Source organism: Trichoplusia ni, chromosome 6, assembly GCF_003590095.1.
Source record: "Trichoplusia ni isolate ovarian cell line Hi5 chromosome 6, tn1, whole genome shotgun sequence".
Lineage (NCBI taxonomy): Eukaryota > Metazoa > Arthropoda > Insecta > Lepidoptera > Noctuidae > Trichoplusia > Trichoplusia ni.
Window position 1 is genome coordinate 606940 of NC_039483.1, and position 13659 is coordinate 620598.

General features: G+C 35.7%; 1 protein-coding gene across 1 annotated transcript; it reads right to left on the minus strand.

The window, feature by feature from the left end:
- Positions 1-210: 210 nt before the first annotated feature.
- LOC113495015 lies at positions 211-3076 on the minus strand. Its single transcript, XM_026873574.1, has 4 exons — positions 2687-3076; positions 1907-2117; positions 1276-1385; positions 211-730 (listed from the first exon to the last, which is right to left on the minus strand). The coding sequence occupies exons 1-4, from the start codon at positions 2793-2795 to the stop codon at positions 654-656; spliced, it is 507 nt and encodes a 168-aa protein (XP_026729375.1). The 5' UTR covers positions 2796-3076; the 3' UTR covers positions 211-653.
- Between the last annotated feature and the right edge of the window lie 10583 nt (positions 3077-13659).

A 13659-nucleotide genomic window follows, 5' to 3' on the forward strand; every position in this document is an offset into this window, starting at 1 on the left:
GAACAAATACGTGTCTAATTTTTTTCAATTATCTAACTGAGGGACTAATTAGATTTTTTCTTTTTCTACCCACTCATCATCCCTATTAAGCTGTAGTTATTGCAAGTCGTCTTGTTTTCAACAGTCTTTTAAGAAGTGACAGTAGGCTCTCTCGTGAATTCCGGGCAGACAGATGAAACTGTATTCAATTTGATCACTTTAAACAATTAATTTTTCACTTTATTTCATTTATTGAGTGAGGTTAATATCGTCGTATATACTATAATATTCCACAACTTTCACATAACGCGATCTAGTCTCAAACTAAGCAAAGCTTGTATTATGAGTACTAGACCACTGATAAACATACTTAGGTATATATGTCTAAATACAATTACACCCAGACAGAGAACAAATGATCGTGCTCATCACATAAACATTTGTCTTGGATGGGAATCGAACCCACGACCTCCGGTATAGCAGTCAGGGTCACTAACCACTAGACCAACAGGCCCGTCAAAATATTATACTGTAGTACGCAGGATGGCTGGCAGGAGCTTGATGTGAGCAGCCGAAGATAGCTCTCGATGAGCCGAAGATAGCTCGTGCAATTGGGTATTTGTCCAGCAATGGACGAATATGGGCTGATGATGATGATGAAGTATTGGCTTTCTTCAATATTCAATGACCTCGTCCCAGCCATATGTTCTTCCCAAATCACACTTGCCATAGGTAATAAGACGCCAGTATTCTGAAGAAATAAAAAACATACATTTGAGATTTCATTCAGCTTTGGCTTACTTCAGGCCCTAGTAAGTACCTTCCTTTTAAAACAAATGTTAAAAAATTCCCAAATTCTAATGTTTAGAAAAGCATTTCCCATTCTTGTTCTACGTGCCTGGCTCATAAGCCGCGAGTGATCAGTTTAGTAAGAAGGAATTCAGTTCATCCTGCCATCTTCTCCCGGATTTGCCTGGTTTTTCTTTTAATCGTCTACGGTATTAAGGAATTGAATCCTTGTGTCGCGTGGGGTTTCAAAAACCTTCAAGTTACATGCACAAAGACACCCAGACTCAATACAAATGTCCGTGGATTACACAAATACTTGACTTACGAGGGGATCGAACCCGCTACACGTGGCTTCAGTTGTTTTGTTATGGGGTGACCTGAACCACTGAACTATCCGTTCTGTGGTACAGGGAGCATTTGATGGTAGCTTTCCATCGTCGCCGTGCAAATTACACGTTATCAATTTAAAAGAGAGAATAATTTACAATGCGATATTATATTACTTACGATAACCTATCCTGCAGTTTTCGAAGAAAGCATCACAATAAGTGTCCACAGTTTTAACACCGGACTCCCATACTTGTGAGTAGAATGCACAGACGGGAGCAGGCGATTCTCTGCAAAAATACCCTTAATACATGCCCTTCTTGTAAGGCGAAGTATACCAAGAAAATAGCAGAAGTCTAAAGAAAGAAGAAGAATTATGATAAAGATCTGCGGTAAAGTTGATGAAATAACAGCAATGAGGTTGCATTTGATTTTTGATACGAATCCCCCACTAAGGAGTTTAAAACCGTCTGTCGTAATGGTGTCACAAACATTCAAGTCCCATGCCCAAGACACCAATACCAATAATAGCGTTCGTGGATGCAAATGCTACTGCTACGCGGGATCAACTGACGCAGCAAACTTGGCTTGACTTGATTTTTTTTTTAAATATATAAATAATTATTAAATAATGTAACGGTTTTCTCACGCGTATTTGTCGGGAGTGCCCAACTAGTTTCGGACCCAACCGGAGTCCTTAATCAAGAGCTGACGCGGCGGGGTCGCGTGAGTAAACCATTGCATCACTTAATGATAAATCAGTCTCACGACCGTTACTATAAAATATTTACAAAATGTCCATAATACGCACTGGCTTGTCGCACATCTGAGGTATTGATGGTAGCACATTTCGAGTCTAGCATCCGTGTGTTTTCCGATCCACGGGTATTCTTTCTGATGGTTTATCCATTGGTTCACTTCGTAGTGGTACTCTACAGGGGTGTATAGTCCAAAGTCCATCAGCAAGGCTTTGTCAACTTCGTTTTCCGACAAATCGGTTACTTCACCTTCAGTTGTACCCACTGTGTACAGAAATTATTAATTCAGATGTTGACGACGATTATTACTTTATGAGATCCTGTTGAACTGAGGACTTAATTGATGAACAAATAATAAATATAATATAATAAAATAATTGAGGAATAAAGATCATTTTTTGCCCACACGGGCGTACAAAATACCGAATTCAGGTAAAGACAAAAGTGACCTTCAGACCTTCTGTTTATAAATCACTTACTAAATAAATTAATAAAAATTAGCTCAAATTGTAAGTAGTAGTAAATATGTATATCATGGTACTTGGTACGTTGCTGTAGCGTCTACTTCCACAAAACTCGTGACACTAGAGATTCCGAACAACCCGATACACAAACTAAGAAAAAACACATTTACTATACTCATAATACAAGCTTTGTTTAATTTGGGACTTGGCTCCGCCATGTGAAAGTTATGTAATAACGTTATTAATATTCTAATCTTCAACCATTAAAAAACATCCGTGGTACAACTGCCCGAGCAACGTGACTTCTTCACCAGGTTACCAACCCCCAAATCTGACCTTATGAAGGTCGCTGGTCAAAGCAAGACGTACCTGTGGGCGTAGTTGGCTGCTGCTGATTAGTCGGCATCGTAAATAATAACAAAACAATACTAAGGAAACGGACAAAAAAGAAATTGAAATTTATACATTTTTCAAACATTTCCTGAGTTTTCTTGCACTTCTTGAGACAGTTTCCAATGATTTATCTCCGATCGTTCATTTATAGAGACGTGATGTAGTTAACCTTGACTGTTAATTAGGTTTGATTGGCATGTTATCAGCTATTTGCGATAGCTGTGTCAATGCAAATGATCTCATTAATCAATGTAAGGTGTTTACCGTAGATCGAAAATTATCTTATATCTCGTATCTTTTATCTCTTTCTTTTATTGTCTGTCTCCCTTCCGAGCACGAATTTCCCACCTACGATTTAGATTAGATTTACCTCTGAAGTTCGTTTATTTGTTTGGAGTGATAGAAAGGTAGGGTTAAATATTTTAACGTCGTCATTAGATCTGTCTTAAAGTTTTTTTTTCTAGTCATCACAATAATACATCCAACCCAAAATATTAAACGGAAAATCCATAATTTTAAATTTTAATCGCGTATAAGAGACAAACATTAAGGACTTGACGCAGAGTACCGTCAGTAGCACATTTGAGATGAAAGGTACTTATGCGGTAAATAAATTATAGAGCTTTTTAGCCTCGAAAGGGATTTCGTGTTAATGTATATGGATATATATTGTCGCTACTGGGAGCAAAAAACTCAGCGTGACGAGTCGTGTTATAATTTATTAATAGAATTTTTTAACGAGTTTAGAATGCGTGAATAATACATTTGTCTAAGGATCTTAGGAGAATAAATAAGTTTGATTTTATCAAATCTTAAAAATATTTTTGGAATTACACAAAACAACATAGCGTAAGGATTTTTTTTAGTTTTCCTGGTTTTTTTTTCAGTAAAATGTTCTCTCTACTCTCGTTTCGTCTCCCTCTGACCAAACCCCCGACTATTTCAATCTTTCTTGCCTACGAAAACAGTTTTATCGTTTTTATTAGAGTACAATTTTAAAATAGATTGAGTCAGATAAACTCACTGTTGATAGATAATTTGTATTAGTATGTAAATACATAATTTTCTTTATTCTTTTGTATAATTGCTAAAACGACTCCCGCATTAAGGAATTTAATTGCTTTTCTTTTCATACATTTTCATTTTTTAAATATTAGGCCTGTACTATATTTTTGTAATAAATAAAATGTTACCCTTTTTGTTGTTTTGTTCTGCTGACGATTTCAGATGGTAACTTGGGAATTACCCGGATAAGGATGTAAGCTAACATGATTATTGTGGCCTCGTGTTTGTTTGATAACTCAGTTAGTCAAGTGTCGGCCAAACTTAATATAATACTCATTATGTGACGGTCTTATAGATGTTCTTCTAAATAGTTCTTGTAACTTTACATGCAGGAGTTGTGGAGAACCGTCCCCGCTTTTTGCTATGACCAATATTCTTGCTAAATAGGCTAACACTAGTCTTCGGCTGAAGTAACGTATGCGGCTGCCGTAGTGCTGGACCCTTCTGTTTTAAAAAGCCCCGTGCATTAAAGAGGTTTAAACTACCTCGATTCTGCCAAAGCCCTTCTTTAATCACTGATAGCGATACACAAACATGAATAGCCTAAAGCTTAAGATAAAGTATGGTGATTATAGTTAATTTACAAAAGTTGAGAGGCACTGTAGTGGCGGCCGGTTGGATTAAGGCGGCGACGTGATTGATAACAGACATCGCGGATAGAAACGCAATGAGCCGTGATGCCCGCCGTTCATTTGTTTCGAACGGGTCAGCGCTTGGTCATAAGCGGAGCGGAGATAAAGCCTGCTTTTAGTTTTGCAAATGCAATGCAACAGTCTTCTACAGATTTCAAATAAATAAAAATGTGAGTGTAAATCTCAATTTGCTAGGAATTACTCAGTAGTTTTATAGGTTATACGTACGACTTTAGTGTTGTATATTCTTAGGTGTTTTAAATATTTTGGTTGCACGATTATGATTGCGTACTGTGTTTGTTAGTTATTAATTAAAGCAGTTAAAAACAAAGGAACGGATGTGGAGGCAATTAAAATTACTTAGTAAAATTGTAGTCTGACTAATAAAAAAATTGAAACGAATGGTTGAAGAACATTTAGTCATCCTTAAGGTCTATAATTTTTTAACGTCTAGTTTTGCGTGAGCTTTCACAAACATTCAATTCACATGCAAATAATATTTCTCAAACATTTTATTCAGAAATACTTTCTAAATCTCTAAACAAATCCACGACACTTCGAGTTTCAACCGCTAATCTCACCACTGTGTTCTTACCTTTACATTCTAATGGATTATATAGCGACTGCTGTTGAAACACAAGTACCTACGTGTTGTATGTTAGTATATGTTGTCAGGCTGACTAGAACTAATATGAATGGAGATTTATTCCACGCGATATTGCTTTAAAAACGGCTGTTTTGTTACACGTACAATGTTAGCAAAATTGTTACGGTTTTGAAAACTGCAATTCATTTTGAATTGCAGTTTTCAAACCGGCTAGGAATCGTCATAAATTATTGTTAGTATATTAAGTTATAATCGGTTTATACTTGGCTGTGTATCGTTTACGGCTTAACAGATTAGTTTTACTATATTCTAAGGATTTTCAATCAAAAAAGAACATTTAAAAAGTAAAAATATATTAATATTTGAAAATCAAAACTAAACTATTTATTAGAGGTACAATGGTTCACAATATTAAATTATTTTATAAATGATATCATAATATTAATAGGTTCATCTAAAACCTATTTTTCTAAACTTTTCTCTAACAAACGTCTCATAACACCATACAGCAATAAACACAATACTATGAATTACATTTATAGAGTTAGTATCGAATAGAATCGATTGTGCCTCCTGCTACAGGTTCCATCTCAAAATAGACGCTCCACTGCCCTATTTACAGCTAATTCAGTTCCTCCGTATTGTTACTTTCATTCACTGACTTTGTCATTTTATTTTATATGATATAAGTCGTTAAGGCAGTATTAAATTGTAAACTAGTTATTATTTAACATAGTATTTATTAAGTAGATGCAAATTCATAAAAACTTTTGGTCTAAAGCAAAATAAGTGCCTTTTTTTAGTTTCCAGTCTTGGTTGTTTGTTAGAAAAATATTGCTTCATTAATATAGGATACGTGAAAGCGAAAGCTCAACAAAGGCCATAAAATAATATACTTTTAAAATAATAATAAAGGAAAGTTTTTACGTCTTTTTTGCATGGGAATCAAAGTACTCGAAAAGACAACTTAAACGAATCCTATCTCGGTGGTGGTATCAGCAGAGCTCCTATAACCACCTTCCCGCTCCAGCATCAGATCAGCTCTATGACAATTATAATATAAGATTCTCACGCAATATAACCAACCGCTCGTGAGCTAGCGTGGTGATCGACACGCATTCAAATCATAAATTATTTAAAAGTCAAATCATCATCTTAGCCTTTTCTACAACTATGTTGAGGTCGGCTTCCAGTCTAACCGAATTCAACTAAGTAGGTACCAGTGTTTTACAAGGAGCGACTGCCTATCAGACCTCCTCAACCCAGTAACCTGGGCAACACGATACCCCTTAGTTAGACTGGTTGTCAGACTTTCTAGCTTCTGACTACCTGTAACGACTGTCAAAGATGTATGAATGTCAGACGGGACCCACAATTTAACGTGCCTTCCGAAATACGGATTGACTCGAGGAACCGCGTCAAGTGTAGCTTAACCTGTGATCGATCCACTTATGCAGTTATTGTTGGAATTAAACGTTTTGACAATGTAATAAATGAGAAGAAAATGAGCTGACCCTCTCTCTTAAAATACAGCGAACAATACGTATAATGTGTAAGAGTATCTCAGAAAATTTTAATAAAAATAACACATTATTATTACGTATTAGTTTTACTTAGACACCCTTCAGTTATAGCTTAGCCACGAGTTCACAATCGAACGAGAAAAAAAATCGAAAACGCATTCTTACATTCACATCAACTCAAGCAAGGAACGAGGTGTCATCATAACTCCTTCGGAATTCTAAACGGACGGACGCTTGTTACAATAGTTCCGCAAATTGCTGACCAGACAGTATCGTTTCGACATATCAGGAACCATTGGGGATTAAATACGCAAGTGAATACCGACCAGCGATGAATACTACTCGATAATTTAGGCAACACTATCCTACTTACAAATTTTATGAATGCGAAAGTTGGTAAGGATGTGTGGATGTTTGAGTCTTTTCACATACTAAAAATAACTACTAAACAGATTTTCATGAAATTTGGCACAGTAATAGATGACTACCGGGAATTACACATAGGCTACTTTATGACTAAAAACAAGTTGATCCTTTTCTGCGAATTCGGGTGACGGCTGGCGCGAAATGTGGAAAGTTAAAGAAAAGCTAAAGCTAGTAGGAAATATTTTATTTAAACATAGCTAATAAGATGACAGCGAAATTCAGAACTCCCTTTTGTATTTATAATATTTTCAGGCAACAAGCTTTCTAGAAATTATTTGAAACATTAACACTTCTCCATGTGCTAATTACGAGTTTGAACAACCGTATGAGGTTAATAAAAGAAAATATGTTCTTGACCCTTCTTTTATGCAACCCCCCAGCAGAGGTACGTACACAAAGACGTTGCAGCATAACTTTGTCATAATACCCACAAATAGAGGAGATACAACTCCTTTAGTGTGAGATATATATTTAAAATTTATTTCTAGACTCTATCTAGACGTCTCATATCATATTTAAAAATTAAAATCGTATTTTTCCTACACGTACATCTCGTCTTAATATCCCAACTTCGCGACGTTGATAAAATATAAAATTTTTATAAAAAAAGATATTCAACGAAGTTCGACGCACTCTTAAACTGTATGTTCAGTTAACGAATGCTTTTGACGTATCTGTAGAGTCGATAGCAGGAGATATCTAGCTGAATTGGATCCCTACGGAAGCAGGTATTCAACGGTACCTGTAACTGTCTGGAGATCAAAACAATTAGGGCACGATCCTTTGTCTCTTATCGTGAAAGTTACAGGGAAAATTGTGTCGGTTGAGAATTGGTTGTTACAGTTTGTGAGGTATTTATCTATTATGGTTTTTTACGCGTACTTATTGGGATCATACGACTAGTTTCGGACCCCATTTTTGTAATTAATAATGGCCCAGTTTGGCTCCAGTTGGGTCCGAAACTAATCAGGTGATCTCAATAAATACGTGTGAGCTAGTTATCATACAAATAATTATGAATCTGCACAACAAAAGTTATTATTACAATGTTTGTATGGTTCATGAATATCAATTGCAGGTAATTAAATATAAAGTTTAGAGTATACCAATACTTTTGCCCTCTTAAAAGCATCTCACATTTTGTCCAAAGCAAAACCAGATCAAAAAGACCCAAAGCTAAAAACTACCAACATAATACTGCACACATGTTGGAGTATAGAAAACACATTTCAATTAATCTAGTACAGAGAAGTTTTAAAAGGCATATGTCACCGGACGACATCGCTTGATTAAGAAATGCCTGCATGCCTCTCCGTGCATGGGCCTTGAGCCATGATCCCTTACATTTCTCGCGAATCTATTGAACGGGACACAAAAGCTTTCATTACTCAGATGAAGTGTTATTACTTAGAATGTTTTCAGGAATAAGAACCTATTTGGATTTTTGTATTGAGATTTTTATGATACGTTCGTTTTGTATTGATATGTTTGATTCAAAGTTATAAGGGTCTCTATAAATAGACTATAAGGTGATCTTTGGGTTGTATAACATTAAACTGGATTAATTAAAAATGTTAAAAACAGACTCCTTTTCTGCTTTTTAATAGTTAAGCCCTGCCTTTTTGCAAAACCCTTGCAAAAAAAGGGAAACATTTCAAATATTATACTTTTAACTGACTACCTATAAAGGTTCACGAGATTGGTGCGATGGGTGCGATAGGAGGTGGTGTCATGTCATGACGTTTACAGGTTGACTGACAGCTTAACCTTAAAAATAGGCTTCCTTTTTTTATTCAAATAATTACTTAATTCTGAAGTCAAATAATATTTAATTACGTTGGATAAATTTATTTAAAGAAAGTCTGTAAAAATATTAACTCAAGTTGAATATAAATGTACAATAATTCAGACAGTATCATGAAATAAGATCACCCGAAAGTCAGAAGTTAATTCAGCGTCCCTTAATTTAAGTAATTTTATCGCCTTGAAAAGCTTTTATTATTCACTCCGATGCGTGCACTAATTCTTGTTCAATTTGCATATTAATCTGCAAATTTGTGAAGTCGTTCTTTTGGGCAAAAATGCTTAATTCCCTGTTGGGCGCCATGGAGTGAATCACAATGTGAAATGTTCATCGTCCAATATTATGTTGGAGTGTTACAGATTTCTATAGATTTTACGGTTGATTTGTTCAAGCTCAGTCTTTTTAACTTTAAAGCTTTCCGGTAGAATGGTCATATAACTGAATAACTTCTAATCACAGCAAAAGATTTTCGTGTTGCCTAGTGCTTACCGTAGTTAGCTGTCAAAAAAACATAGTGAATCGACTTTTAACTTTTTTTAACGTCTACCGCCCTTAAGATTTTAATCCTTATGTCGCGGAGGGTTTCACAAACAAACAAATCCCATGCACAATGACACCCAGGCTCAGAACAAGCATTCGTGGATCACGCAATTGCTTGCTCTACGCGGGGATCGAACCTGCGACTCGACGCGCGCATTAGATTTGGCTAGGTGACCACAACCACTGGGCTATCCGTGTAGTCAAATTATGTACAAACATCACGCAAGCAGACTAAAGTACATACATAGATCACAACATAGATCCCAGTTATAAAACATCTTGAAGCTCGACCTTACCAAAAGACTCTCTTTGTATTTTCCAATCCGAATTCAATGCCTTACAAAATCCCAAGTCTGGTTCATTCTTAGACTAAACATCAAACACACATATTTCTAAAGCCTAGAAATCAATAACACATTACAGCGGAATGACGCGCCATTTTCATTAAGACTGCGTCACCCTGTATTTCGCAAGTCATCTGTCTACCTACTACCGTCTGTTAAAGTAACATTGTGGAAGGGAGACATCGCTCTACACCGAGTATTGCTGTCACGCTTGCACAACAGCAAAGATACTTCTTTGAGAGGTGATGGTAGGCCCCAGGCCAGACCCACCAATAGTTAGGTTTAAAGCACATTGTGAACATGCTGTATATTGGGAACAGAATATTAAGGCATGTTTTGGAATGATTTTATGTCAGATTATTTTAGTTGCAACTGTTTTGCTGTAACTTATTCCAGTGGACTAGCAGGAACAAGTGTCAATAATTCTTGCCAAAAACTTTCCCGAAAGGTAAAAACGGTACCCTATTACCATAGCTCTGTCTGTCTACCACTAGCTGTATCTTGTGGTATCGTAAAGGCAAGTAAAGATCGACGTCAAGCTGCGTTTTACAGACATTAATTCAAAAAAATTGTAGATATCGCCCTCAGATTTATTTGTCACCCAACCGTTTTGTCTTCCTCTGGCCTATATGTAAGGAGCGCTCAGTGTCGCGAGTCCAACACACTTTTAAACGGTTTTTTGCAGTTAGCCACAAGCATTTTACAATCTTTAGACACAAACATGTATATACCAAAAACCTAAATCTCGTCCAACAAAGTCACCTAAGCATTCCATCTTCATTTCTCCCAAAAAAAAGCTCCATAACCCATTTTTCTGCATAAATTTAGTTTACGAATAAACAAAAAGTAATCACTTAGGGCCAGACTAAAGTATTGCCAACCGAAAGCTGTCACAAACATGACTAATGCGAAGTACTTGACTGGGAACAGACACTTGAGAAAGTGTTACCAAACGCCCTTTACTTGGGCCCATCAATCATGGGAAATTACCACATATAACATAGTAAGATACCGACCTTCGAATTCGAGACGTATTTTTGCTCTGGCGTATATCGAAGAATATTGAAACAGCTAGACAAATAAACAAGTGTTGTTCTTATATTCACTTTTGAGAGGATGATTTATCGATAAACGGTGTAAAGATTTACTCATACCTATTTTTCGTGGTCGTCCGACTAGTTTCGGACGCAACCGGATCGGAGTCTTTAATCGTGAGTTGCCATGGTACCTTGGTGCTGTGCTCACATCAGCAATTTTGTTCGAAACCGTAGCTCTGCGTCAGCTCATGATTAAGACACCGGTCGGATGCTCCCGACAAAGACGCTTTATAATATTTAAATTTTACTTTATTAAATGATAAGCCGACTAGTTTCGGACTCCTTACTCATACCGGATCGTACCGCAGTCCTTAATCATGAGCAGTGGTTGGGTCTGCTCATTTACGCGTGAGTAAACCGTTAGATCATTTAATAATGAATCATTCTCACGATAGTTACTATCAAGTGTCACTTTGATCGTAATGTTAAAATAACGTTGGTTACAGTGATGCTGTTGAAGGCAGCCATTGTACAGCATTCAGCGACAAAATTTGTTTTCGTTATCCTCTAATAACACAGAACCGTATCGTAGACTTCCACTTTATTACTTAGTTAAGCAAATAAAGCTAATTGTAAACTACTCTCGATACCAATAAACGTTATAAGCTGTAGCAAGTTATAGAAATGATAGTCACTTCTTTAGTTTTTTTCTTTTACAATATTTAAGATCGATTAAAATACTTTTTCCAATACAACAGCCTTTTGTTCGGGATAAGAAGCGATTCATTTTCCAAGAGAAGAATAACGACTTAAAAAAACAAAAGCGGTTGAGAGTTTTAAAAGCATTCCATAGTAAAAATACTTGAAATAAAAAGAATAACGATTTTAGTATTTACTATGCTTTTTTATCGTATTATATTTTAATCACACAACTATGCAACCGTCTTCAAATAAAAACTATAAAGATAAATTACATGAAATTTTTATGGGACAAAATCGATTACTTCAATCCAAAGTTATGAATTAGCAAACATAAAAAATACAGAAGAATTAAGTACATCCTTCATTTTGAAATCGGGTGAAAATGTGCCATTGCGTGTCATTGCTTGCGCACACGCCGCGTGGTTATCGAAACCGATGCTAAAAGCTATCACTTTTTTAAGGGCTTGGTTTGCCTTGGCTTTGTCTTATTCACTGGTATATTATCAATAGATCGAATTTTGAGAATATTCTTTGTATCTCTCTCCCTATCTCTTAATATCCTAACGCTCTATCAGTTGAAGTTAAAAGAAACATATTATTTTAGTTGCGGTCCAAACTGGTAGCCACTCAACTTTACTTCCTAAGTCAACGTATATTTAAAAAAACATGTTAAAATACTTATTTCTTGTTGTTGAGTTACGTAAGAAATCCGATAAAAACATCGTTACATGCAAAAAAGTTCTACAAAAGCACCTAAAAGCTACTTTTCCAGAACTTTTTGTACGACATCCGATCCCTTGCCTATCGCGCTATCAGCCTCTTATCAGCTACTGGGAATCAACTAGAGCAAATGGATTACTGGCGGGAACTGAAAGTTTTTTCTCTGCCCAGAAAAACATTTTCTAATTTATTTCTTTCTGATTTTTGCAAATGAGGTCTTATACATTTTACCTATTACGTAATGACATACAGGTTAAAACTTTTTCCATAGTCGTGTGTTTTATTTTTCCACTGCTCAATAAGAATAGTATTTATAGAGTTGCGGTATCGATGAGAGTTAATTTATTCCGCTATACATTCTAAACTACTCAAATGATTTCGATGCGATATTTTGTTTTGTTTATTACATCACCTTTTGTGACAGAGGTTTTTTTTTGCCAGCAGAGTATTGATATTTTTTTACTATTTTACAACTTCTGGGAGCTGTCTCGTGTCTTTAATTTTAAAATACTTAACAATATAATCAATATATTCATGAAAAGATAACTAACGAGTTAAAGCTCGTGGCGACTTTGTCGTTGTATAACGTATGATAAGCCTATCTTCATCACCATCATCATCATCATCATCTGGTATCAGTCATAGCACACCACTAGGCACCGGTTCTTTCTTTACAATGGCCAATGAATGAATGGCATTGGATTAAATTATCCCTATTCTCCTAAGCATAATGCCACTACAATATTTGTAAATTCATTGTATGGAGCTTGAGCGTACCGTCCTATATAAAATTAATGTATAGAAAAATGCATTTTGAAAATTTTCATTTTGAGCCAACTTTCATTCATTCATCGACCATTGTGAATACCAGAATTGGAGCCCTGACCTCCACCGATGACTGAGCTCGCTCGAATCATCATCATTTGTATATATGTATGCAATTTTCCAAATGAAAATTCCTTCTTAATTAAATATATACCTATTTAAAACGTTCCATACTATAAATACCTAATCAAAATTCCATGATCATTGTGTTAATTGCTTTTTCAATTAACATGATTCAACTATTAAAAACATTTATATGAGGAAAACTAATTGATTGGAACAATGAGGTCAATATCGGTTTAAATAGTTAATTATTTATTGAATTATTATTAAATTTAGTTTTCATTATTAAATGATGTAACGGTTTACTCACACGTATTTATCGGGGTAGCCCGACTAGTTTCGGACTCGATTCGCGATCCCGCCGCGTCTGCTCATGATTAAGGACTCCGGTTGGGTCCGAAACTAGTCGGGCTACCCCGATAAATACGCGTGAGTAAACCGTTACATCATTTAATAATGAATCATTCTCACGACAGTTACTATCTAAATTTAGTTTTCATTCCTTTAAATAAAATTTCAGCTATTATCACCTAAAGACCCATTTAACATGAACGACTAAATTAGTTTTTACAAATTCCAACTCTAATGTATAAAGTACCTATTTATTTACACGCGGATTCATCTGGATCGCTCGATTAGTATCGAACAAAACCGCAGTCCT

Coding starts and splice junctions, on each gene's coding strand:
- LOC113495015 (XM_026873574.1), bottom strand. CDS start 2,795: ATGTTTGAAAAATGTATAAATTTCAATTTCTTTTTTGTCCGTTTCCTT. Junction 2,118..2,686: donor GCAGCCAACTACGCCCACAG/GTACGTCTTGCT, acceptor TTCTGTACACAG/TGGGTACAACTGAAGGTGAA. Junction 1,386..1,906: donor CTCAGATGTGCGACAAGCCA/GTGCGTATTATG, acceptor GTATTTTTGCAG/AGAATCGCCTGCTCCCGTCT.